Source organism: Macaca nemestrina, chromosome 9 (assembly GCF_043159975.1).
Source record: "Macaca nemestrina isolate mMacNem1 chromosome 9, mMacNem.hap1, whole genome shotgun sequence".
NCBI classification, from domain to species: domain Eukaryota; kingdom Metazoa; phylum Chordata; class Mammalia; order Primates; family Cercopithecidae; genus Macaca; species Macaca nemestrina.
Genome location: NC_092133.1, coordinates 36,594,761 through 36,620,342, shown reverse-complemented (window position 1 = coordinate 36,620,342; position 25,582 = coordinate 36,594,761). Strand labels below are relative to the sequence as shown.

Here is a 25,582-nt window from a genome sequence, read left to right as displayed (position 1 = left end):
GTGAGGAGGTGAGGGGTGGTATGTAAGGATGAGCTTTACTGTCAGACAGACTGGGGTTCACATTTGGCTTAGCCCCTTGGGTATGTCACAAACCCGCCGAGCTTGCATTTCTTTATCTACAAAATTCGGGAAGTGCTGACCTTGTAGAGATGTTCTGATGATGAAATCAGGTATATTTGTAAGTTGCTCAGCATGAGCCTGGCACACAATAACCTTCCATTCTTTCTAACCATTACTGTGATGATTGCAGTCCCTGAGATCTTTCATGAGGCCCTGGGAGAGCGAGGCAGTGAAGGATGTCATGGGGCAGGTTCACTTCTGCAGTGGGGTGGGGGAAAAGGGTGTGCTCTCTTCTGAAGAGGTGTGAATGCTGCTGTGCAGAAACTCCAGCCCCACCCTCAATGGGGGCATCCCTGAGGAAGTACAGAATGCATCTGTAATTTCAGGGCACCAAGAAATGCCTCCAGGGCAGCATCACCTACTTGCTCCATGTTTGCTCTCCCCAGCCTGCTCAGGAAAGTGCCCAAGAGGACAGAAAGCAGATCTCCCACATACTCAGCCCAGGCACTGACTGTGCCAAGGCCATGGCCCTCCTGCCCACCACATGCCAGCCTCCCTCCACAGCCTCCTCAGGGTGTCTCTGCAGCAAAAACCTGCTGGGGGAAGGTCCCTGCAAATTGAGGGGATGGTTGTGAGTTAAGAGTGGTGAGGTTGAGTTGGCACAAGGGACAGAGGAAGCCGACATCAATACGGGACACAGGTCCAGGTGCAGGTCACCCCAGGGCTGCACCACCCTCCAAAGTAGCCCCGATGTGGACTCATTTGACATTTCCTGGGCACCTCCCGCATGCCACAGCGTTCACATCTGACACAAGAGAGTGTCACAGCTCTCTTTGTCACATCAGTCCCATGAGGCAGCCAGCCCTTACTATCTGTATCTCACAGAAGAGCAAAGAGGCTCGGTTAAAGGAAGCGCTGCAACATCATATCACAGGCATTCACTTCACCTCAGACAACACAGGCTTTTCACTTCTTATTTAAAAACTGGGAGGTTTCCTACCATAAACATAACACATGCTTCTTAGAGAACATCTGGGCCACAGAAGAGCAAAAAGCCACCCACAGACAATCCCTGTTGGCATCTTCCAGGTATGTTTTCACACGTTATTTAGAGTGATTTATCAAGTGGTCATATTGTCAATGCAGTTTGGAATCCTGGCTTTTGATATCAAACACATTTATCTACATTACTTGACATCTTTCAAAAAGGCCATTTTTGATGACTGTATAAATATTCCATCAAGTAGATACATCATCATTTACTTCATCATGCCCCCAGCGTTGGCCATATATGTTATTTCCCTATTCTTTTCATTATTCTATATTTCAATATTCTAAATAATACAGCAACGAACACGTCTGTGCTTATGTTTTATTATTTCTTTAGGGCAGATCCCCAAATACGAGATTCCTAGGTCAAGGTTTAAGACCATTTTCAGGCTCTTCAGGGCCCCTAGAAGGCCTGGTGTCTAATTCCAACCCTATCATCAAGTTGCTCTGTGGTCCAAGGCAAATCACCTCTCTGAGCCATAGATCCTGCAATGGACAGACTAACCCCACAGCAGGGGAAATATCAGTGCAGAATAACCCCTAACAGGATTTTAACTTCTGGAGGCCACACAGACAAAATCAACTGAAATGTGGGCTGTGCCACCACCTACAGACTTGGTGACCACGCCTTACCCAGCACATTTGGTCTCTCTCAAACCCATTTTCATGCTGATTTAGCATAACGGCCTGTGCATGAAAGTCCATAATTTGCTCCAGATGGGAAGGATTAGTAACAGATCCCTCCAAAGCAAAGGGGAGGTCAACAAGTGAGAGACCAGGAATGCCAGGCACTGCCTTCTAAGGGAATAGGTCCCACCTCCAGCTCCCGAGATAGGGTGGACACCATAGTGTCACTGCACCAGTGGATCCCACAATCCCCGCCAACAGCTCACTGGTCTGGTGTGACCTCTTGACCTAAGATGGGCCAATCAGATTCTTTCTCCAAGAAACCCAGAGTTGGGGCCTAAGACACTGTGTGGATCTGAGCTCTGAGGTCACAGGAAGTAGGAGGCGAATTGGCACCATGGCTGACCCGAGTTATGATGGAACCGAGATGCTGCTGATGAGCCCAGAACACTGGTTTGCAGGGAAGAGCAGGACAATAAAGTAGATATTCAGAAAGAACTAGAAACGGCCCTCACATCTCAGTGCTGGTCCCTGGGAGGGCCAGCTGGATCTCACTTCCTGCTCTGGGAGCCTGGAAGCCTGCCAGCTGTGCCCCTACAAAACCCCACCTCCACCTTTACTATCACCAGCCGGCAGGGTATTCTGTTTCTGGAACCAAGCGTGCCGAGTACTCCTTGGCCAGACCAACTCCAGGAGTTAACAGAGATACTTTAGAATGCCAGGTGCTCAGGTCAATAGAATGGGCCAGGGCGAATGCATACACAGTAATATTAGAAGAATATTAACAAGTAGATCTTTAAACACTTGCTCCTCTATCCTTCCCTATAACCATCTCCAAGGTGACCCGGTGAGTCCAGACACCAGGGACGAACAACCAGATGAATAAGGTTTGTTGAATCATTTCCCCCAGACAGTGCCTATTTTGAGATGGCCTGACCTGGAGGCCACCAAATGCCTTGGCCTCAGTGGAAACTAAGCAGGGCACACTGTGTGGGAGTCCTCCCAGAGCCCTGCAGGACTGCAGGGCTTGCCTCTTGGTTTGCATGCCTTGCTTACAGATGAGGTTAAGAAATGTCAAAGGGAGAGCTAACGAAAAGAGTCTACCTTCACCCAAATCCTGCTATGCTCCTGGATGAGAAATGTTTCCTGCTAAGAGTTAAGGACCTGATGCGTGGAAAGAAAAGACAGTAAGTGTTAGGGAGAAGTTCTGGCTCTAGAGCCTAGAAACACCCTCCAAAGGGCCACCAAAACTTCCACTGCCCTTCTGGAAGTCCCTCTGTTGGCTGCCAACCAGCCCCTTCCCCAAAGCAGCTGGCCTGGGACCACTGCAATGAGGATACCCAATGTGTCTAGAGGCCTCTGCTCCCAGCCCCATAGGGTGCCAAGAGCAGGTGTCACACAGACTGCTGTCCTCTGCAATGGCTTTTTGCTCCTTGAATTAATCTCCTTGTGCCAGCCTTTGGTTATAGAATCTGGCTATTTAATACTCGTTAAAATGTAGATGTCCTTTCCTCTAGGATTCCTGTAAAATATGAAACCATGAAGAGGGCCGGGCTAGGAGTCAGAGGGCTCCATCCTGACTCTCGGGAAGTCACTTCCTCTTTCCAACCAGTCCCACTGGCAGTAACACTGGGAGACATTGCTTGCCTCATGGCCACATGTGTCAGACAAGACATCAAGCACAGGAGCACCCACTTCACCGAGGGGCTATTTGCTCACCCTGAGTTATCAGGGGCATGATGGATGAACATCCGCTGAGGGCCAGCTGCAGGCTTGGTTATGTTACATGCACAGTCCCAGTTCACACTCCTGCTAGCCCTACCATGTACGGGTAACAGAAATGGGCTCTGAGCAATTAAACCACCCAAAGTTATGCCTTGAAAAGCCCAGGACCACCTGACCCTTGACTTTCTGCTTCCCAGGCCACCTTCCATTCCAGGGGGGATCCAAGTTTCCCAGACACAGGCCAAGGAGGCAGCCAAGTTGTCACTTTCCTCAGGAAGGAACACAGGGGTGTGCAAGGCACCAAAGTCCAAAGAGAAGGGTGGACTCGAGTAAAGAAGGGAGGGAGTCCCCTGCAGAGCTATCCTTTACCCCCAAGGGCAGGTGGAAGGTTATGACAAAAGAAGTTAGCTCCCCCCTAAAAATGAATATAGCTGGAGATGATCTCAAGTAAAGGGCTGGAAGTTGGTAGATTCAGATTCACATGATGGGTCCTGGAGATTTTAAAATCAACGAGGGAGAGTGAAAGCGGGCACACAGAGCTTGATGGCAACTATACAGTATACATATGCCTCGATCCCAGCAAGGTGAAGGGCAGCGGATCACTATGGGAAGGAGAAGGGACCCAAGGAGGCAAATCATGCCAGGAGAGCAAGGACAAAAGCTTGAAAGGTTAAGAGGACATAGGAGGGGAAAAGAATTGCACAATTGAGACCAAGAGAAAAGACATTCAAGACGAATTTTTGCAGAAAGGCAGAGCTGTGATAACACTTGCAAGTCAGCAGAGAAAGAACAGCAGAGAGAAAACAGGAGCTGCTGGGGCCAAGGCAGGGCAAGGCCAGCTGCCTGCATGTGGCCAGCAACAGCATGGTCCACATAGACCAGTGCATGGCCCACAGGTTCAACAGACATTACCATGGAGGCACCTGCTGGGAAGAATCTTCTGCCTTTCACAATGAAGTAGGGAAAAATTAATGCCTAGCACAGAATGGATTGGGCAACCTATCAGTTACAGGAAAACTGGAGAAGGCCCAACTCAAGCCCAAGGGTGGTGACAAAGACCAGCAAAAGAGATCATCACTAAAGGTCACTGTGGAGTGGTCTCCAGGCCAGGAGGAGGAAGCAACAGGAAGTGATCAGAAAGACCATTCCAACGGACTAAAAATTAGAGTTCCATTGTAAAGATAAAAGCTTGGCCAGGCGCGGTGGCTCACACCTGTAATCCCAGCACTTTGGAAGGCTGAGGCTGGTGGATTGCTTGAGCCTAGGAGCTTGAGACCAGCCTGGGCAACATGGCAAAACCCTGTCTCTACAAAAAAATTTAAAAATTAGCCAGGCAGGCCGGGCGCGGTGGCTCAAGCCTGTAATCCCAGCACTTTGGGAGGCCGAGGCGGGTGGATCATGAGGTCAGGAGATCGAGACTATCCTGGCTAACATGGTGAAACCCCGTCTCTACTAAAAATACAAAAAACTAGCCGGGCGTGGTGGCGGGCGCCTGTAGTCCCAGCTACTTGGGAGGCTGAGGCGGGAGAATGGCGTGAACCCGGGAGGCGGAGCTTGCAGTGAGCCGAGATCACGCCACTGCACTCCAGCCTGGGAGACACAGCGAGACTCCGTCTCAAAAAAAAAAAAAAAAAAAAAAAAAAAAAAAAAAATTAGCTAGGCGTGGTAGTGCACACCTGGAATCCCAGCTACTCTGGAGGCTGAGGTGGGAGGATCGCTTGAGGCCAGAAGGTTGAGGCTGCAGTGAGACAAGATTGTGCAACTGTATTCAGCCTGGGTGACAGAGCAACATCTCATCTCAAAAATAAATAAAAGTTTGAAGGTAAGATCAACAAATTCTGGAGATCACTGGGCTTGGAGAGAGGTCTAGAAATCATGGCAGAGGCAGAAAGAACTAGCTGTGTTTAATCAGAGGAGACAAAATCAAGCCCCCGACTCTAGGAGCCCATGGTCAGACCCCTTAGCACTCAGGTAACCCTAGGTTGCCACCTCCCACCCAACCCACACCCCTCAGTCTTCCCTACATTGCTTATTACCCCTTTCTCTACCTAGGTACTAACCCATAAGCTCCTTCAGGGACGAACCAGTAGTGCCGTGCCAGGCATGCAGAAGGCCCCGCCAGTGGTTCTTAAGGTTATTAATGACAATAATTAAGGGAAATAAAAAACCTCACAACTCAAAATTCAAAAACCTGACAGCTCTTCAAAAGCTAGGTAGTTATAGAAAGCAAACTAAGAAAAATATAAGTTACTGGAGAGCAGATTTAGGGCCCAGAGTTAAAAATTTTCTAATTTACTTTTTTGTCCAGCGATAGAGTTGATTGTTTGCAGAAGTGCTGAGCTCCCCCTCACTAGAGGTAGCCAAGCAAAGACTGCGGTACCATATGCTAAGGAGCTGCAGAAAAGATTCCTTAGATAATCTAAAAGGTCTTGTCCAACCCAATTCCCATAAAATGAAATATATGGTAGAAAAATTACAGACACATGTGGCAAATCATGGTGCAGCAGAATTAGCAACTATCCTTTAAACTTGAAAGAAGTACACTGACAGCAAATAAAAATACGACCATGGTTAATAACCTTACAGACCTCATGACCCTAAAAGGTAGAAAGAGCTGAAAACAGAAATAGGTTCAAGAAGGGCTTAGTTGAATGAATAAATATTCAGCTCCAGGCTGGTTACCAAAGGCGCAGTGAGAGATGTGTAAGAATGAGCCCCTGTAAAGGCTGGCATCACCGTCCACAAGCGTGCCTGCTGGCAGAACACCCTTGTACCCACACCGTCAGCGGCAGCTCACAAATCTGGATGAACTGTGGGTTCTTCCAAGTGCTTGCAATGGAGAAATACCCTGCACAGCACCTTCCTACAGAAAGGGCCTGGCCTTTGACGCCCTGGACCATTCCTGCCAGGGGAGGAGCATGGGGTCAAGGTCATGGGAACATCCAGGCCCCACTGACCAAACACTGTGCCTCCCACAGGGTGAGAGACAAAACCACAGGGAGAACTTTCTGGCCACAGAACGTCACTCACAGTCTTGACAAAGCCTGGTTATTCTGGAACAGCAGTTCCGGTAACATGTGCAGCTGGTTTCGGTTCAGTCGCCTAAAAAAGAGAAGAAGAATTGGAAATCACCTAGACGGCCAGGAAATCCAAAGGACTTCTCAGAAAGCACCCGACGGATTCAGAAGCAGAATGTCCAGCGTTCAAATCCTAACAGGGTCCATGTGGCATCCCAGGGAAATTACCTTCTCTGGGCCTCAGTTCTTCATCTGTAAAGTGGAGATTCCACCACCCAGCATGTGGCGAGGATAAGAACAGAGCGTCTGTGGAAGCCCCTCACCAGCACCTCTCCTTCCACTATTTCTTCCCATAGCCGTCATCATCATCACTTCACATTTGCAAGCCCTGTGTGGTTTCTAAGGCACTGATTCCAATGCTATCTCCCTCTGTGAGTTGGAAACCTGACTACACTTGAAATAGGAGATATACCCTAATGGCCACACAGCCCTGATTTCATCCACATTTGGTTTAACAGAGGTTTCTCTTTTTTTTATTGTTTGCTTTGGGTCTTTTTTCAAAATGAAAATAGCAGCCAGGCACGGTGGCTCACAACTGTAATCCCAGCACTTTGGGAGGCCAAGGCGGTCGGATCACCTGAGGTCAGGAGTTCGAGACCAGCCTGGCCAACATGGTGAAACCCCATCTCTACTAAAAATACAAAAATTAGCCGGGCGTGGTGGCAGGCATCTGTAATCCCAGCTACTCGGGATGCTGAGGCAGGAGAATCGCTTGAACTCAGGAGACAGAGTTTGCAGTGAGCCAAGATTGTGCTACTGCACTCCAGCCTAGACAACAGAGCAAAACTCTGTCTCAAAAAAAAAGAAAAGAAAACAGCTTTATTGATTTTTTTTATCATAAATAAAAATGCATGCTCAGCCAGGCATGATGGTGTGCACCTGTAATCCCAGCAATTCGGGAGGCTGAGGTGGGAGAATCACTTGAACCAGGGAGGTGGAGGGTGCAGTAAGCTGAGGTCTCGCCACTGCACTCCAGCCTGGGCAACAGAGTGAGACTCTATCTCAAAAAGAAAAAAAAGAAAAAGCATGTCAAATAGCTCCTGCCTGTAATCCCAACACTTGGTGGGGCTGAATGAGAGGACTGCTCGAGGCCAGGGGCTTCAGATTTGCATGGGTAACAAAGAGAAATAACAAAGAGAAACCTCATCTCTACAAAAAATACAAAAAAATTAACTGGGAAAGTAGCCCATGCCTGTAGCCCCAGGGGTGTCTGAGGGGTCTTAGGACCAATCCCCCATGGATACCAAGGGACAACTGTATGATAAGCCATCTCAGCCAAAAGCTTTCTTCCAGAGGGAAGGGGAAAACCTTAATTCCACGTAGCCAGCAGTAACTGGTCTGTGGTTACCTCCTAGAAGGTCGTCCTTCATCTAATATGTGAGAAAGGCCATTGCCACCACATTGGGCACTGCCATGTTCCCCATGGTACAGACAATTAAATCAACTTTTGGAGACCCACTGGAAGTTTACTTTTAAGGGCAGGCTCCTAGGGAAACACTTCATTGCCTTGGGGGGAAAGAAAACACCAATACAATCCTTAAAGCAACAGGAGTAGACATCAGATAGCTCCAAATTCTTTATCCTTGGTCCAGTAAATTAATCCTGTATTTACACTGACTGATAACCACTGGTTTGGTTTTGTTTTCCCCCCAAGACTTTCTCATTTTTCTGACTTCTGCTTCTGAAAATTATTTAGGAGGAAAATGATTCAACGCCTAGCTTAAAATGGAAAATTAAAGGACACTAAAGAAGGGACTCCACATGGCGAGGGACATGAAGGTTACTGAGAATGGTAACAGTAGTCGTGGCCACTGTCATAATCAGCCCTTACTATGTGCCAGACAAGCAGCAAACGCATTAGGGGCATGAGCTCATCGCAGGCGGAAAAGCAGAGCATAAAGGTGGGCCTCTTTCTCCTGAAAGTGACAACAGCACTTTGCATTCATGCACTCACCCTGTGACTCCCAACAAACACCCCCGACAAAGGTTTCCTGCCACCACTTTGCCACGTGGCTTGGCTCTTCATAGGTACCCAAGATAGGTTTGCTGACTTTGTTGAGTTGCTCATCTTTGAAAGATGAGAGAATAGGGACACCAAGAGGTAAGTGACTCGCCCAAGCCATTACTGAATGGTAGATGTGGGATCCTGAAGCTTGCCTTTCTCTGCTCCCCATCCTGGCTGCTCCCATGGTACGATCCTGGCCACTGTACGGTGCCAGGCCGGTTCCCAGAATGACCGGGCACACTCCACTCCTCTCCAGCTGCAGACTCGCTGAGGCCACAATGTCCTGATCCCTCGCGGCCAGCTCAACTGCACACTGCTGCGTCTACACTGGAGTTTGTAACTGCTCACAAGAACCAGTTATGTCCACTCCCAAACCTGTTTATGCCAGAGGCACTTGTCATTCTAACTCTGTAATTTAATTACCTATTATATAAATGAATAAAATGCTAGTGGAAAAAGAATCATCTCTATGAAAACTAAGTGGAATGCTTTAGAAAGATTCGATGAAAGAAAAGCCGATAATTAAACGGCTCTTGAATTAAGTAAAAGACGGTGGCGGAGGTGGGGTGGGTGTCACTTTAAAAATCAGGAATACTTCCCCAGATTGCTCCCAAGGCCCTTTGGAAAATCTCTCTCCACCTTCTAGAAACCAAAACCAAAAATCATAAACATGGTATATGTGTGTGGTTTAGGCGAGGCAAACAACACAGAAAGAACTCCAGTGTTTCACACCAAAGAGAAAGACCTCGGCCAAAAAAAAAGAAAAGGGGTTAGTAAATGCACATTTCTATGTTTTAACATCAAATGAAATGTCTAAGGTGTGTGTGGGGTTTTGTGGTTGTTGTTGCTGTTTTTGAGACAGAGTCTTGCTCTGTCGTCCAGGCTGGACTGCAGCAGCATGATCTCGGCTCACCGCAACCTCTGCCTCCTGGGTTCAAGTGATTCTCCTGCCAGAGCCTCTGGAGTAGCTGGGATTACAGGCATGTACCACTGTGCCTGGCTAATTTGCATATTTTTAGTACAGGCAGGGTTTCACCATGTTGGCCAGGCTGGTCTCAAACTCCTGACCTCAAGTGATCCACGCCCCACCTTGGCCTCCCAAAGTGCTGGGATTACAGGCATGAGCCACGGCGCCTGGCTGGTATGTGTGGTTTTTAATGACTCTGCACTTTAATCACCTTTTACGATTAACTGATGCAACACTGGTCTCCAACAACTCAGTGGGAGGCCACTGAACTGACCACTCCGGAAGGTGCCTGCAGGGCTGAAGTTGCCACTCACCCACTGGGGTCATGTCTCAACCCCCCAGATGCTTTCCCTCCTCCCCTCCTTCCCGGCACCGGAGGTGGAGCCAGGTTGGGTCAGGTCCAGATCAGCCCCTCATAGCCAGGTCATTAACATGTATTTTGTTCTAAGTCTTCTAAAGAAAACAAATGCAGCATTTGACATCTGGTCTAGCTGTGGACTTCTTATCATTTTGTTTGAGGCCTGGATGTGGAGCACAAAAGAAAGATCGCCTTGCTTTCTTCCAGGCTGTAGGAGGGCAAAGAGGCAATGGTATTCTTTTCCTTTTATATAATATCTTATTTTCTTTAATATAAAAATGAAAGGGCTGGGCACAACAGATCAGGCCTGTAATCCCAGCTCTTTGGGAGGCTGAGGCAGGCGGATCTCCTGAGGTCAGGAGTTCAAGACCAGCCTGCCCAACATGGTAAAACATACTAAAACAACAGTTTTAGTTGGTTTTTTCAGTTGGTTTTTTTTTAGTTTTAGGCTCTACTAAAAATATAAAAAATTAGCTGGGCGTGGTGGCAGGCACCTGTAATCCCAGCTACTCGGGAGGCTGAGGTAGGAGAATCGCTTGAACCCAGGAGGCGGAGATTGCAGTGAGTCGAGATCATGCCACTGCACTCCAGCCCGGGCAACAAGAGTGAAACTCTGTCTCAAAAAAAAAAAAAAAAAAAAAAAAACAAAAAAAAACAAAACAGAAAGGTGAGGTATCAGGTCATCTTCATTAAGAGCTCAGACTTTGAAGGCAAAATGATCTGGGTTCTAATCCCTTCTTCTGCACAACTGGGGACAAGTGACTTAATCTCTGTGTACCTCTCTTTCTCATCTGTGAAATACCACTTAGAGCAGTGTTGTTTTAAGGATTAAATGAGATAATATAAGGCAAAGAGCTGCCCCAGGTGCCTGGCATAGAGTGGTGGTAGCTCCCCTACATAATAATAAACTTGTCATAAGAAAATTGATTAAAAGAGAAAAACACAAAGAATAAAAATAAAGTTACCTATAATCCACCACTCACTATAATGAGAGTCAGTGGTTCCAGTTGTCTTCTTCCTCCTGTATTCTATCCACATGCAAATTGATTTTAGTAATACTATTGTCATTTTCTATCTTTTCCATTTAACATTATATTGCAAGCACATTCCCATGGCCTTAACTGTTCTTCAGAAATGTGATTTTATATCTTATGTATCCACTAGAATGAATTTCCAATTTTTTTCTATTGAAATAATGTGCAATGGCTGGATGCGGTGGCTCATGCCTGTAATCCTAGCACTTTGGGAGGCTGAGGCAGGTGGATCACCTGAGGTCAGGAGTTCAAGACCAGCCTCGCCAACATGGTGAAACCCCATCTCTACTAAAAATACAAAAACAATTAGCCAGGCGTGGTGGCGTGCACCTGTAGTCCCAGCTACTCGGGAGGCTGAGGCAGGAGAATCGTTTGCACCCGGGAGGTGGAGGTTGTGGTGAGCTGAGATCATGCCACTGCACTCCAGCCTGATAGACACAGCAAGACTTGGTCTCAAAAATAAATAAATAAATAAATAAACAAACAAATAAATAATAAAATGCAATTCATATCCTGATATATAATTTTTAGCCATGTCTCTGATTATTTACTTAAAATAAAACGGACTTTCTGGTTCAAAGAGCATGAACTTTAGGACTCTTAACACCTACAGCCAGTCCACTTTCAGAAGGAAGCGATCGGCAACCACTGTGACTATGAGTGCCCATCCCCCACCTCACCCCGCCATGTTTCTTTTTTTCATCGTTGCCAAACTGAAATGCAAAACTTGATCAAGACCCATTTTCAAACTTAAAAGCCCTATTCAGCAACAAACCATGTGAAACAGAACACGCCTCCACCTTCACATTTCTGGATTGTGGCCCTGTGCACCTAAGACACCAATCTCCCAGGGCTTCCCTGATGGGTCCCCTTGGCACACCACGGCTTCCTTTAAGGCCACACAAATCAATGAACAGCAGTTATGTCAGGATGAGATGACAGGAAGAAATTTCACTTCCTCTGTATTATTATGTAAATTTTTTGCCATCACATATCTTCAGGGAACAACAACAGGGACAGTTGCATGGAGAATGTGGGGTGGGGACCCACTCCAGGTTTCTCTGTGACCATGCCTTGTGATCACTTTCACAGCTGCAGCTGCTCCTGGCTCCATCCGCTGGTGGAGGCAGGCTGGGCGTGGGGTCCCCTCCCCTGAGTGCCCCTCATCCCCGGCAGCAGCTTGGCCTGCCAGTTCCCTCACGTGCCAGCCCCCCGCCCTCCTGGCCCGCACCCTGCCAGGACTCACAGCCGCTCCAGCTCCTTCATGTCATCAAAAGCCCCGCGTTCCACTGCTCCAATCTGGTTCTCCATCAGCTGCCTGGGGAAGCAAAGAGACAAGGACAGCTACAGGGTGTGGGACAAGAGCTGCTAGCAACAGCTGGCATGACGGAGGGGCAGAGGCAACCTCTGCCAGGGCAGCATTGGCAAGGGAGTAAGACAGGAGCCATGCCCAAGCCTCACACAGGCCTACGCCTGGCCTGAGCAGACCCAATTTCCTTACACCTTTGCAAATTCGCTGACATGGGCTCCTCAGGGCTCCCAGCATCTCACCTCACTGCAAAATACACTTGCAACCCCCAACCCTCTGAAGTTGCCTGCCAGGGCAGAGGGCCGCGGGGCACCCGAGCACCATGTCTCCGCTCCAATCAGGCTCCAGGGAGCGAGGCCCAGCAGCAGGCAGCACAGGCTGGCTTGAGCTGCTGGCGCACGTGCCCTGGCCTCTTTGGGCCCTGAGGGCACATGTCCAAGGGACAGAACAGGGGGGACCGGCCAGTATCAGGGGGAGGGGAGCCTGTGCCAACTGGGCAGAGCCCACACAGGCAGCAACACACTCTACAATTGGCAGACAACACCCTCTCTGCCTGTACCCCCACCCCGCCTGGCCCCATCTGCTGAAGACAAGAGTGGGGTGCCCACGCCAACTGAACCACCTGGCTCTGTGGGACTCTGCGTCCCCTTGCCGCCAACGTGCCCTGAAACCCAGAGCATCCGGCTGGTGGGGCAGCATTTTTCACCAACAGATTGACTGTTGCCTGATAACTTTTGAGATAGTCAAGTATGTTTTTCCCACTGCATCTGTCCCTCTCCACCCGCAAGCAGGTGGCTTGCGTGCCCCTGCATGGGCCTCAGATGACATTGGGGGCAGGGCTGGGGGGGAAACACCACCAGACACTTCTCTTTCTCTGCTTTGTTTCCAAAAGCCTGAAGTGTGAGAGGCTCCCTCTGGAGGCCTGGGGGCAGAGGGGAGGGGAATCCCTGGAGAGAGCGTGGGCTTCCCCAGACTCAGAAGGGACACACCCAGAGCCTGGGAAGGGGCAGAGGTCAGGGGGTTCTGGAGCAGATCCCTACCCAGCAGCTTGTCAGCTCTGACCTCAGAGACGGTTGGTCATGAGGTCCCTGCTCCTCCAAAGACCCTCAGAACTGCAGAGGCGGGAGTTCTGAAAGAACTGAGGTCCTAGGATCCCTGCACCACCCCGAGAGCACAGGACGTCGGATCTTACGATGAGTTAAGACTCAAGACTGAACATCACCCCACCCGACACCCCTCAGGATGTCTTGCCAAGATCGACTCCACAGTGGAGGGGCCCAGCCAGTCCACCACCCTACCACCCACAGCCAGGGCCCTGCCCAGGACCACCGTGGCATTGCCGGGGGTGGGGTGGGAGGGAGCACCCCATACTCACAGCACCCGCAGCTGCTTGAGCCCCACAAAGTCATTCTTGTGGATCCGAGTGATGTTGTTGCCATTGAGTTCCCTGGAGGAAGAAGGAGAGAAGGAAGCAGTGAAGTGAGCAGGGTGAGCCCCCAGGCCAGGGGCTCTGCTCCAGGTGCCCGCCCCCCCTGGATCAGCCAGTCATCTCATCAGTGGGGCTGGGGGCTTCTGTGAGTTGAGTCTGTGTCGAGGCCCAACAAGCTGGGCTCTCTTTGCAGCTGATGTCCAACCCACTGGAACTGCAGGGCACAGGGCGCATCACTGGGAGTGCTGTGGAAACCGAAAACGTGGTTTCTGCCACTAATGCAGCTCGGTCTAGTTGGAGAGATGAGACATTCACCCAGGGAAGAATGTGGAAACTAGTCAAGGAGAGAGGCTATTCAGGTAGAATCCTCGCTAAGCCTCAGTTTCCTTATCTATAAAATGGGGACGACAACTGTGTCTAACTTACAGGGTCAGCACAGGGTATAAGCAAGTAAAGGGCATGGCCTGCGCTTGCAAAGGGCCCCATGGGGACACCAGTGTTATCGTCTGGTGGCACTGGCTCCTGCGAGCTGTCCATATTCTGAGCAGGAGACTGCAAGGAGGGCCACGCAATTTTAAAGGACTGAGGAAATGGAACTCAAGCTGAGGCTCCAAGACAAGGAAGAACTGCACACGACCGGGAGGGAGCAGACGTGCCCTGAGGACCACACTGCATCAGGCCTGGAGTAGCTGAGGGGTGAAGCGGGCAGCAGACAGCCAGAGAGTTGGAAGCTGTGAGAAGCAGGGCTGGGGGAAGGCGGGCCAGATTACAGAAGGCTGGAGAGAGCAAGCAGAGAAGAAACTGAGGGCCAGCGGAGGCTCTGGGTCAGGGGGATGGGGGGCCTGCCAGGAGGCCAGTCCTGCAGCAGTGAGCAGGAGGGTGGCCAGGAAGGGAGGCCACCCCCACCATCTGGGTCCTGGGGCCAGGCCTACAGCTCCTCCTCTCACCCCATGCCGGGCTGCCGGGCCCCTCCTTCCTTCCAAGGCCACCTTGGACCCACCTGAAGAGCTGTCTGCCCCACCCAGCCTCACTCAGCCTCACCAAGGCAGGCCATTCCAGGAGTGAGGCTCTCCCTACCCCAGAAAGCTCCCCCACTGAGCCCCACACAGCAGAATCTCCCTCAGGCCTCACTCCAGCTGTCCCCTCTGCCATCTATCTCCCTGGGGCAGCTCCCGCTTGCCTCCACCTCTTCCTCAACACTGTCATGCTCACACATGCGCACGCGCAGGCGCACACACACGCCCCATGTTCACCTGCAGCCTAGTCTTCTCACTTAGCCAACTTTAGTCAAAAGTTCTGGGTACGGCCAAGAGCTCAACCCAAGTCCAAGCTACTTTGAGAAACAAAGTCCCTGTCCTCCAGGAGTTTAGAAATGTTTGGTCTGGCCGGATGCAGCGGCTCACACTTGTAATCCCAGGACTTTGGGAGGCTGAGGCAGGCGGATCACCTGAGGTCAGGAGTTCAAGACCAGCCTGGCCAACATGGTGAAACCCCATCTCTACTAAAAATACAAAAAAATTAGTCGGGCATGGTGGCGGGCACCTGTAATCCCAGCTACTCAGGAGACTGAGGCAGGATAATCGCTTGAACCCGGGAGGTGGAGGTTGAAGTGAGCTGGGACCGTGCCATTGTACTCCAGCCTGGGCAACAAGAACGAAACAGAAAGAAAGAAAAGAAAGAAAAGAAAGAAAAGAAAGAAAGAAAAGAAAGAAAAGAAAGAAAAGAAAGAAAAGAAAGAAAGAAAGAAAGAAAGAAAGAAAGAAAGAAAGAAAGAAAGAAGGAAGGAAGGAAGGAAGGAAGGAAGGAAGGAAGGAAGGAAGGAAGGAAGGAAGGAAGGAAGGAAGGAAAGAAAGAAAGAAAGAAAGAAAGAAAGAAAGAAAGAAAGAGAAAGAGAGAAAGAGAGAAAGAGAGAAAGAAAGAGAGAGAGAAAGAGAGAAAGAAAGAAAGAAAGAAAGAAAGAAAGAGAAAGAGAGAAAGAGAGACAGAGAGACAGAGAGACAGAAAGAAAGAAAGAGAGAAAGAAAGAGAGAGAGAAAGAAAAGGAAGGAAAGGAAGGAAAGGAAGGAAAGGAAGGAAAGAGAGAGAGAGAAAGAGAGAGAGAGGGGAAGGAAGGAAGGAAGGAAGGAAGGAAGGAAGGAAGGAAGGAAGGAAGGAAGGAAGGAAGGAAGGAAGGAAGGAGTTTGGTCTGGGTGATGTTCTAGGGTTGCTTCCACTAAGATCAACAACACATGGATTCCTTTTCTGCACCATCTCGGAACTGGAGTTACGCACACCTTCACACCATGCAGAAAAATAGTAACTGTGCTCATCTTACAGATGAGAGTGGCTCTAAGAGGCTAGGTGCCTTCCCAAGGTCACCTGCTGGTAATTGACAGAACAGAAATCTGAACCCACGGCCATCTGACCCACGGGCCAGGCTTTTTCTACCAGGTCAGGCTGTCTCAACATTCAACGCATCCTCTCGCTGCCCATCCCGTGGGCCTAGCTCCTGATCCTCAGAAGCAGCTGCAAAAACTCATTCCCTGCTCCTCATCACTTTCCTAACAGGATCTCTCAGAGGGGCCTGAGGCCTTTCCAAACTAACACAAGCCATTGGTGAGAGCCCCTGACTGAGCTGCCTCCCCACCCTAACTGCTGCAGGGACACCTTCTCCAAATGAGATGGCTCTGCTCAATGTAAAGGTCATTTTTCAATGAACTAAATATCATTTCCTGAAACAGCCACTCTGAGCCTCACTGTGTTGCACCCCAACCTGCTCCCTCTGTACCCCGGCCTTTCTTCAAATACTGAGAATGTCATCATGAAGCCCTTTAAAAGTGGTTCTCTTCCCAACCAGGGCTGGTTTTCTTTGGGTTGAAATGTTTATCCCCAAACCTAAAACCAAAAGGCATTTTTGGTTGTTGTTTTTCTATTATAAAAATATGTCAGCATTGATTATAAGAGGAGAAATCTTAAACAAGTTAAATGGACATTAGTAGAGCATTGCTTGGTTGAATTCAGCACATCTGCGAAACTGCCATCTGTCATGCAGCCATTTAAAATGGCACAGATCTGCTTGTCTTGACAAAGAAAGTTGTGCATGACACAGAACATGGGAAAAGGTCACAAGACAACCCTTTTCTAAGAACCTGCTTGATATGGTTTGGCTGTGTCCCCACCCAAATCTCATCTTGAATTGTAGCTCCCATAATCCCCATGTGTCATAGGAGGGACCCGGTGGGAGGTAATTGAATCGTCTGAGCAGGTCTTTCCTGTGCTGTTCTCGTGATAGTGAATAAGTCTCACGAGATCTGATGGTTTTATAAAGGACCGTTCTCCTGCACTTCTCCTTGCTCCCACCATGTGAAGAAGGATGTGTTTGCTTCCCCTTCTACCATGATTGTAAGTTTCCTGAGGCCTCCCTAGCCATGTGGAACTGTGAGTCAATTAAACCTCTATCCTTTATGAATTACCCAGTCTCAGCTATGTCTTTATTAGCAGTGTGAGAATGGACTAACACACTGCTTATGTAGAAACACACACACACACACACACACACGAATACAGAATGAGCTGGGGGCTGTGTGCCACATAGTAATGGCTGTCACCGCTAAGTGGTAGGACTCAAGGTGACCTCAGTTTCTTTTTTATACTTTTCTGCAGTGTTTTTATTTTTTTAAAGACATCTGTTTTTATAAACAAACATAATATCCAACATATAATATCCATAATAGCCAACATATAAAGTTATTGCATATAAAAATAAGAGTGCTATGCACATTACTGAATATTTTTCCATTTCCAAAACAAAGAAAAAAATGAAAGTCATACGTAATCCCATCACTAAGAAATAACTCCTTTTAATGTTCTGAAATATTTGCCCTCAAGCCTGTTTTTGTTGGAAACTACTTTTATATACTTAAGATAATTCAACAAATGTTTACAGAAGACTTACTATGTGCAAAGTGCTTTGCAAGGTTCTGAAGAGGATGAATGAGACATAAATGTTACCCCCTCCTTCTACAATATCATACGCTGTGTGTTTTCCACCTAAGATTCCGATCGGCCATGAAGTGTCCCTTCATTTGGATATATCAAGTTACTGGACCACTCCCTCCCTGATTCCCTGTGACTGGTATCCCTGGGCTGGTTAGATATTGTCCAAATATAAATTATTGCATAAAGGTTGATGAGCATTTGGGAGGAATGCATTCCTGTAAATGCAATTACTTGGTCAAAATCATGAAAAATCTGATGAATTTTACATATCATTCATCACTCATTCCTTTTCACGGCAACTAAAGCAATTGACTATGATAATTATTCCCATTTCACAGATGGCAAAATTGAGGCAAAGACAAACACTGACTTATCTTAACAAGGCAGGACCCAAAATGGAACTCAAGAATCCCTGAGGATGGAATTCCCACTAAGGCAGGACAGAGGTGGAGAGGACATTCTGATGACACCCCACATTAGCACACCTCTCTTCTTACCCTTTTATACCAGCCCCCACAGTGCAGGTGCAGGGGTGCATTCCTTAGTCCCACTCCTGTTTCTCACTTCCTACACCCCACTCCACACAAGACCTAAGACAAGCAGGGAGAAAAAGACAACGGCACAGACAGCAAGGCAAGCACAGCCTCTCCCTTGGGGACCCTGCTTCCGGGACAGAATGTCAAAAGAGGCCCAAGCCCATCCCAGCCTGCCCCCATCAGCCTTGCTGTCTAACGCAGAGCTTAATGCCTCCTCTCAGGGGAGAGCCCCTCACCCCAGCCTGCAGCCTGAGAGCTCTCACTAAGCTCCCAGGTCTGACGGCTGCTGCCTAAGGAGGTATTATTGCCACTTAGGCTGAGAAAGTGACCTCCACGGGGTAGCCCACCCTCTCTCCCACCAGGATCAAGTTCACAACCTAAGCCAGCCACTTCCCCTCATCAAAGGTTGCTAGAATAAGGCAAGGAGGACATTTTCCTGCCACATCTGATTCCTCCAATGGGAGGTCCTCAATGTTGCCACGGAATCCCCTCCCCCAGCAAGCTGCCAGGGGAGACTGGGAGATGCTGCTAGGACCTTAAGCCCAGGGCAGCCAGAACAGCTGGTGGAGTGGGCCCACTCGGGCAGGTCCCAGCCTCAAGTCTCAGGAAGATCCCAAGATCCAGAGCCCACCTGGGCTCCCTGAGGTTTTGCCACTAGAGCCCACACCTGCCACTTCTTCCTGGGCACCAACTGTGTTCAGGCTCCAGGCCTGACCCTAAGCATGCTTCATCTCATTTCACTCTCATTTCACAACCTATAACGGCAGTCATACGCTCTCCAACTTGCTGAGGAGGAAACTGAGGCACGGATGCATGAAGCAACTTGCATGGTGCTACACGGCTAATAAGTGGTGGGGCAGGATCAGACCCCAGCCAGTGTGATTCCACGTTCTGTCTCCTACGTCACAAGTCCTCATGTTGCTGGACTCTCCCTCTGTCCCCTCATCCCATGCCCTCACCTCGAGTGGCTATGCCTTGGACAGAGCTGAAGAACATAACTTGAGGGCTTTGTAGAGGACACGGCTGCACTGGGGCTCCGTAACGAAACCATGTGCTCTGCCTACACAACAATTTCGGGGGCTCCCCCGCCAGGCTGAGCTAAGTGTTCTTAGTCGCCAAGAGTGTGGGCTCTGGAGCCAGACCATCCGGCTTCAAATTCCTGCTCCACCATTACACTGGCTGTGTGACCTTGGGCACGTAAGTTAGCTTTTCTATGCCTCAGTTTCCCCATTTATAAAATGCGGATTATGGTAAAACCCACCACTTGGAGATGTGGTGAGGTTTAAATGTCTTGATATTTCTAAAACACAAGAATAATGCCCGGCACACAATTTGTGCTCTCTACAGCATTATTACCTGCTGCGATTATCTTGACTACTGCCACTGCTGTGATTTTCCTCCAGGACTATGGCTCCACCAGGAGGTGGCGTCCCCTGGCTCAGCTCCAGCCGGTGCTGGACTGGCAGGGCCAAGTTGAACTGGGAAGAGTCACTCACTTCCCTGCAGGACCCAGGAAGCTGAAGACCAGGGAAGACACCCTAAGACGGTTCTCCCTCTTCCAAAAGTCATGAGTTTACACCCATCCTTCTCCCCAAGGAGGAAAAATGCTCAGTGGCAAACGGCCCTGATTTCCCTCCGTTCCTGTGTGGTCCTAGCCTAAAAGGAAAACCTCGGTGGCAAAAGATTTTGGAGAAAATCCTCCGAAGCAAAGTTACCAAGGAAAAAACAAAAACACACAAGGATGTCTTGAATCCTCTCAGGAAACAAGAATTTGATCCCCAGTCTCTGGGTATTTGTGAGGAACCAAAAGAAACCCTGGGATTTCCTGGGGCTGCAGGAATAAACTCCCTGGGCCCCTCACGGGCTGTTCTGGGGGCTCCTGGCGCCAGCTTCGCAATTTCTCACCCTGGAGCTCCAGCCACTGCTGTTACCTCAGGGACTAGAACGTTCCTTCCTCATCACAGCCTGTGGTGGATGGCTCACCACCTTGTGGTGAAAGGTGAGAGGCTCACCCTTCCTGCAGGGAAGAAAGAAAGAAAAAGAAAGAAAGAAAGAAAGGAGAGAGAGAAAGAGAGAAAGAAAGAAACAAAGAAAGAAAGAACGAACGAACGCACGCTATCACCGAATAAGACAAGCCTGCTCGGGAACGGTACACCCAGCTCTTTGCTTTGAAATCTTACCCCGGCTGAGGCTGCGGCGCTGAGAGTCTACAGAGTCAGACAGAGAGAACGGAGGAAAGAAAGAAATTCCCTCCCCAGCCACTGCCCAGACAGCAGTAAAGGGGCCCACAGAGGCCTAACACCCCAACCTGCAGGCTGGCCCGGGTGCACTTCCCACATCCCACCCGCCAGCTTCCACACCCGCCCCACGCCTCTGTCCTCGAGCCCGAACCCTGCAGCGCCGCCTCACAGGCTCCCCACGTTCACCTTGGCCCCCCTCCAATCTGCTCTCCAAGCCACAGCCAGAGTGGTCTTTTCAAGATGCAAATCTGATCATGTCACTCCGCACTTAAAGCCTTCAATGGATCTCCATTGCTCTTGGAATCCAGACAAATCTTAGTGGCCGGGCGCGGTGGCTCATGCCTGTAATCCCAGGACTTTGGGAGGCTGAGGCAAGTGGATCACCTGAGGTCAGGAGTTCGAGACCAGCCTGGCCAACATGGCAAAACCTGTCTCTACTAAAAATACAAAAATTAGCAGGGCATGGTGGCAGGTGCCTGTAATCCCAGCTACTTGGGAGGCTGAGGCAGGAAAATCGCTTGAACCCAGGAGGCGGAGGTTGTAGTGAGTCAAGATTATGCCACTGCACTCCAGCCTGGGTGACAGGGCAAAACTCCACCTTACAAAAAAAAAAAAAAATCTCCTTACCGTGAACTACAAGCTCCTGAGTGGTCTGTTCTGTGCCCACCAACCCAGCCCGCCCCATGCTCCTTCTGACTTCCTACTCCCTCTGCCTAGAATGCTCCTTCCTTCCTCTTTGCCTATGAACTCCAATTGGCAAACCTTCCTATCACAGGCCCACAGAGCGCCCTGACCTTCTCCTTTGTAGCACAAATCAGAGCCAATTGTTTTTTGTTTTTGTTTTTGTTTTTGTTTTGAGATAGAATCTGTCACCCAGGCCAGAGTGCAGTGGTGTAATCTCAGCTCACTGCAACCTCTACCTCCCAGGCTGAAGCTATTCTCAGGTACCCACCACCATACCCAGCTAAATTTTTTTGCATTTTTAGTAGAGGCAGGGTTTCACCATGTTGGCCAGGCTGGTCTCCAACTCCTGACCTCAAATGATCCAACTGCCTCGGCCTCCCAAAGTGCTGGGATTACAAGCCTGAGCCACCTTCCCCAGTCAGAGTCAATTTATACTGATTTGGAGGATTCCCTGACTGATGTCCCAGCCTCCACATGAGATTAGAAGCAACCTGGGGACACAGACTATGTTTTATTGCTATTGTACACCCAGGGTGCAACACAGAACATGGCACATGATAGATGTTTCAATAAGTATTTCCTGAATACAGGAAAGAATTTGCATTAGAATTGACATTTTAAATAGCATTAGTTGAGCGGGTTTTCCATGTTTCTTTGTCTCCCTACTCCAAAAATAAACACACACACATTAAGAAATGCTCTCCCCAGCCAGGCATGACAGCTCACTCCTATAATCCTAGTGCTTTGGGACTCCAAGAGAGGAGAATTGCTTGAGATCATCCTGGGTGACACAGCAAGACCCCATCTCTACAAATAAAATTTTATTTTAATTAGCCAGGCATGGTCATCTCAGCTACTTGGGAGGCTGAGGTAGGAGGATCACTTGAGCCCAGGAGGTTGAGGCTGCAATGAGCTATGATTGTACCACTATACTACAGCCTGGGCAAGAGAGCAAGAACCCTGCTAAAAGAAAAAGAAAAAAAGAAAGAGAGAGAGAGAAAGGAGGGAGGGAGAGGGAGAGAGAGAGAGAGAGAAATTTAGAAAGAGAGAAATAGGAAAAGAAATGTTCTCCCCAAATGGACATCACCCCAAAAGAGCTCCACGCAGAGGATGCTCCCATGTTACCAACAACCTCCTCTCTTCCAGGTCCTTCCATTCTCATAAGTGAGCCCAATATGAGCAAGGAAATCGCGTCCTTAGGGTCCAAGCTGCTAAGTGAGACAGCTGGGTGATTCCAGACACCCTCAGGAGGAAAGAGGAAAGGACGGGTTGTCTTCCTCCTGCTCGGGGGTGGTCTCAGTCTTCAGGAGAGCCAGGGTAGCCGGTGGAATGGGGCAGGTCCCTTCCACGGGGCAGCACTGGCCTGGCTGCTTCATAAACATGAGGTCCACGTACTTCTCACAACATCCCTTGGAAGTAGGCGTCTTTCGCATCACCTTACAGATGAGGAAATGGAGCCTACAGGTTGAGTGTCAGAGCTGGGAAGCCAATCCAAGTGGTTCAGTCTTTGGGCCAAATAACTCAGGCCTTGAAGGCACAGGCCTGGGCTGGAATCCCAGCTCCACCCTTTTTTTTTTTTTTTTTTTTTTTTTTAACACAGGGTCTCACTCTGTAGCCCAGGCTAGAGAGCAGGGGCATGATCACAGCTCACTGCAGCCTTGACCGCCCAGGCTCAAGAAGGAGTAACAAGGATCTGAGCAAAGCCAGCATTGGCCTCAAGCAGCGGTGAGGCAGGAGGGCCTGAGGCCCCAGCGGGTGCAGCCTGGGGTTTCCAGGAATTGAGGTTGATGGGGAAGAAGCGGGTCACAGAGGGATCTGTGAGCACAGCTGCAAGCCTTGGTAGGTATTGGAGGACTCTGAAGTCCTGGAGACCTGAGCCCAGAAGGGCAGAGTGAGCACACAATCTGACCCCAAGGAAAGGGTAGCTGTGGCTCCCGAAGGGCGAAGGCCTCTGGCCAGCCTGCCTTGGCCTACGGGGTAGAAGAATAATTATTCCTCAGCCCTTTAATAGGAAAATACCAGCCCCCCAGCTGCAGGGCTTCCACTCTGCTCCCCCGTTCCCTTCAATATCAGTGCTTCCTTCTGGCCTGGAGCAGCCTAGAGCTCAGCAAGCTCTTCCCCTGCCCCAGCACATGCACCAGGCTCCCTGTCCGAACAGCCTTCAGGCCTCCAGTCAAACGCCCTCCTCTAAACCAGCTTCCCCAGGTGCCTACTTATCTCCTCTGGAGCTCGGACAGCCATCGGAGTTGCACGTCAATAGGAAGTCCTTTGTCTAAGGCCAGTTTCCCAGCTACCTGTAAGGGGAGAGGCCGCAGCTGGTTTGCTCACTGCTGTATCCCCGGCACCTGTGAGGATACCTGGCACATAGTGGGTGCTCACTGAATACAGGCTGCCAGAACAACCCTGCCCACTGAGCCCAGGGGCTGCTGGCATACCATGGTCGAGGCCTTGCACGCACTCCCGTCAGCCAGCTGGGCCTTCCCCACATCCTCAGGCCTCAGTAGGTGAGGAGTCAGGGCTCCCAGCATCCCAGTCCTCCAACCCACCAGTCTGAGCCACAGCCAGACACCAACTCCAGCCTGGGACCACCCTCTGACATGTGATCAGTGGGGAAGCCCCAAGGAGGAGGAGGCAGGGACCCCATGCCAGGGCCCATTTGCTACCGATCCACTCCACCCTTGCGCCTGGGCTCCTGGGGACCCATCTTGTTTCCTTGGCTGGAGAAACAGCAATTGCTACAGTAGTATCCCAACCAAGCCAGCTCATTTAAGCCTCACAGTAGTGCCTGGCTCAGAGGCTCCTTGTCAGTCTTGACTGACAGATGAGGGCACTGAGGCCTAAAGAGTTTGGATGACCTGTTTCAGGTCACCCAGCTGGTTGAGGAGCAGGACTTGAGCTCTGGCACATCTGACCCCAGGACCCAGCTCTTTAAAAAAAAAAAAAAAAAAAAAAAAAAAAAAAAAAAAATTTAGTTGTTAATTGTGGTAAAAATATACATAATATAAAACCTACCATCTTAATCATTTTTAAGTGCATAGTTAGTTCTGTAGTGTACTGTACTACTTTAAAATGTATATATTCAGATTGTTGTGCAAACCAATCTCCAGAACTTTTTCACCTGCAAAGTGCAACTCTATGCTACAGAGCTCCCCCATTCTCCACCAGTCCCTGGCAACTGCCCTTCTACCTTCTGTCTCTGAATGTGACTCCTCTGGGTACCTCAGATATGTGAGATCGTAGTGTTTGTCGTTTTATGACTGGCTTTTTCACCCAGCACAATGTCCTCAAGGTTCATCCATGTTGTAGCATGTGTCAGAATGTCCTTTTTTAAGGCTGAATCATACCCCATTCTATATATAGAAACCACATTTTGTTTATCCCTTCATCTGTTGGTGGACATGTGGCTTGCTTCCTTGTTTTAGCTATTGTAAATAATGCCGCTTTGAACATGGGTGTACACATATCTCTTTGAGACTCTGCATTCAGTTCTTTTGGGTATTTACTTGGAAGTGAAATTGCTGGGTTATGTGGTGATTCTATTGTTAATTTTTTGAGGAATCGCCATACTGTTTTCCACAGTAGCTGCACCATTTCACATTCCCACCAACAGTGTGCACACCCTTGTCAACACTTATTTTCTGTTTTTTTGACAGTTGCAATCCTAGTGGGTGTGAGGTAGTCAGGGCCCAGCTCTTAATCCCAACTCCATGGGATTCTGTCCTGAGGCCCAAAGTGCACCCCAATCCCTTCACTTCTGAGGCCCCACCTTGCTCTTGCCAATCCCCTTCCCAGGTCTGTGGCCTACCCCCAAACCACAGCCCTGCACCCAGGGCTCCACTGACAGCCCCTAGGCCTCCATGCTCTCTATCCATGCAGGCCCCTGGGAGGCCATCCACCACTGACCTCCTCCTGCACCACCACCTCCCTGAATCTGCCCAACTCTGCTCACCATTCTCCACCCCAGACCAGACACCTTGCTCCCTGTACCAGTCTGCAACTTGGGTCCACCCAGCAAACATGAGCAGGCGGGAATCAATCACGGCCAATTTGCCTTTACAGCCCCAATGCTCAGCTGGCAAGTGTTTCGTAGATACTGAATGAATGTCTGGCAAATAATGAAGGAATGAGTGAATGAAGTCAGGCCTCATTAAGTCTACAGAGCAGAAGTCAAATTTAAAAACTAAACACAGGCACGTCTCAGAGCCTCAAGACTCAGGGAATCTCAGCATACCACTTACCAGCTGGCTGTTCAACCCTGGGCAGATGGCTCCACCTCTCTGAACCTTCTTCTCATCTGCAAAGCAGAGGTGAGTAATACCTTCCTCCCAGGAGTGTTATGAGGAGTAAAAGAGGGAACTCTGGTAAAGCAGCTTATTTGAGGCTGGCGAGAGGGAGGGGCTCTAAGCCACGACCATGACCACAGCCACCATCAAAACTCCCTCTCACCTCTCTCTGCCTCTGTCCTTCTCTGGCCCATCGCCAGCTCTCCCCATTCCTGCATTC

General features: G+C 49.5%; 1 protein-coding gene and 1 long non-coding RNA gene across 4 annotated transcripts in view; one reads left to right on the top strand and one right to left on the bottom strand.

Annotated features, from left to right (window-relative positions):
* Nucleotides 1-25,582, bottom strand: part of LOC105478454 (slit guidance ligand 1) — a 189,053-nt gene that overhangs the window by 150,713 nt on the left and 12,758 nt on the right. For both annotated transcript variants that reach the window (XM_011735772.3, XM_011735768.3), the window contains exons 2-4: nt 13,588-13,659; nt 12,150-12,221; nt 6,493-6,564 (exon numbers count right to left, since the gene is read on the bottom strand). In XM_011735772.3, coding sequence (XP_011734074.2) covers nt 6,493-6,564; nt 12,150-12,214 — 137 coding nt within the window. In that variant the 5' untranslated portion in view covers nt 12,215-12,221; nt 13,588-13,659. The remainder of the gene's footprint in view (nt 1-6,492; nt 6,565-12,149; nt 12,222-13,587; nt 13,660-25,582) is intronic.
* On the top strand, nt 1,014-8,937 carry LOC139356211 (uncharacterized). 2 transcript variants are annotated; one of them, XR_011607708.1, is made up of 4 exons: nt 1,016-1,149; nt 2,577-2,624; nt 8,236-8,440; nt 8,801-8,937. It is a non-coding gene; the product is annotated as an uncharacterized lncRNA (long non-coding RNA). The 2 variants fall into 2 exon arrangements; XR_011607707.1 differs by lacking the exon at nt 2,577-2,624 and having other exon boundaries at nt 1,014-1,149.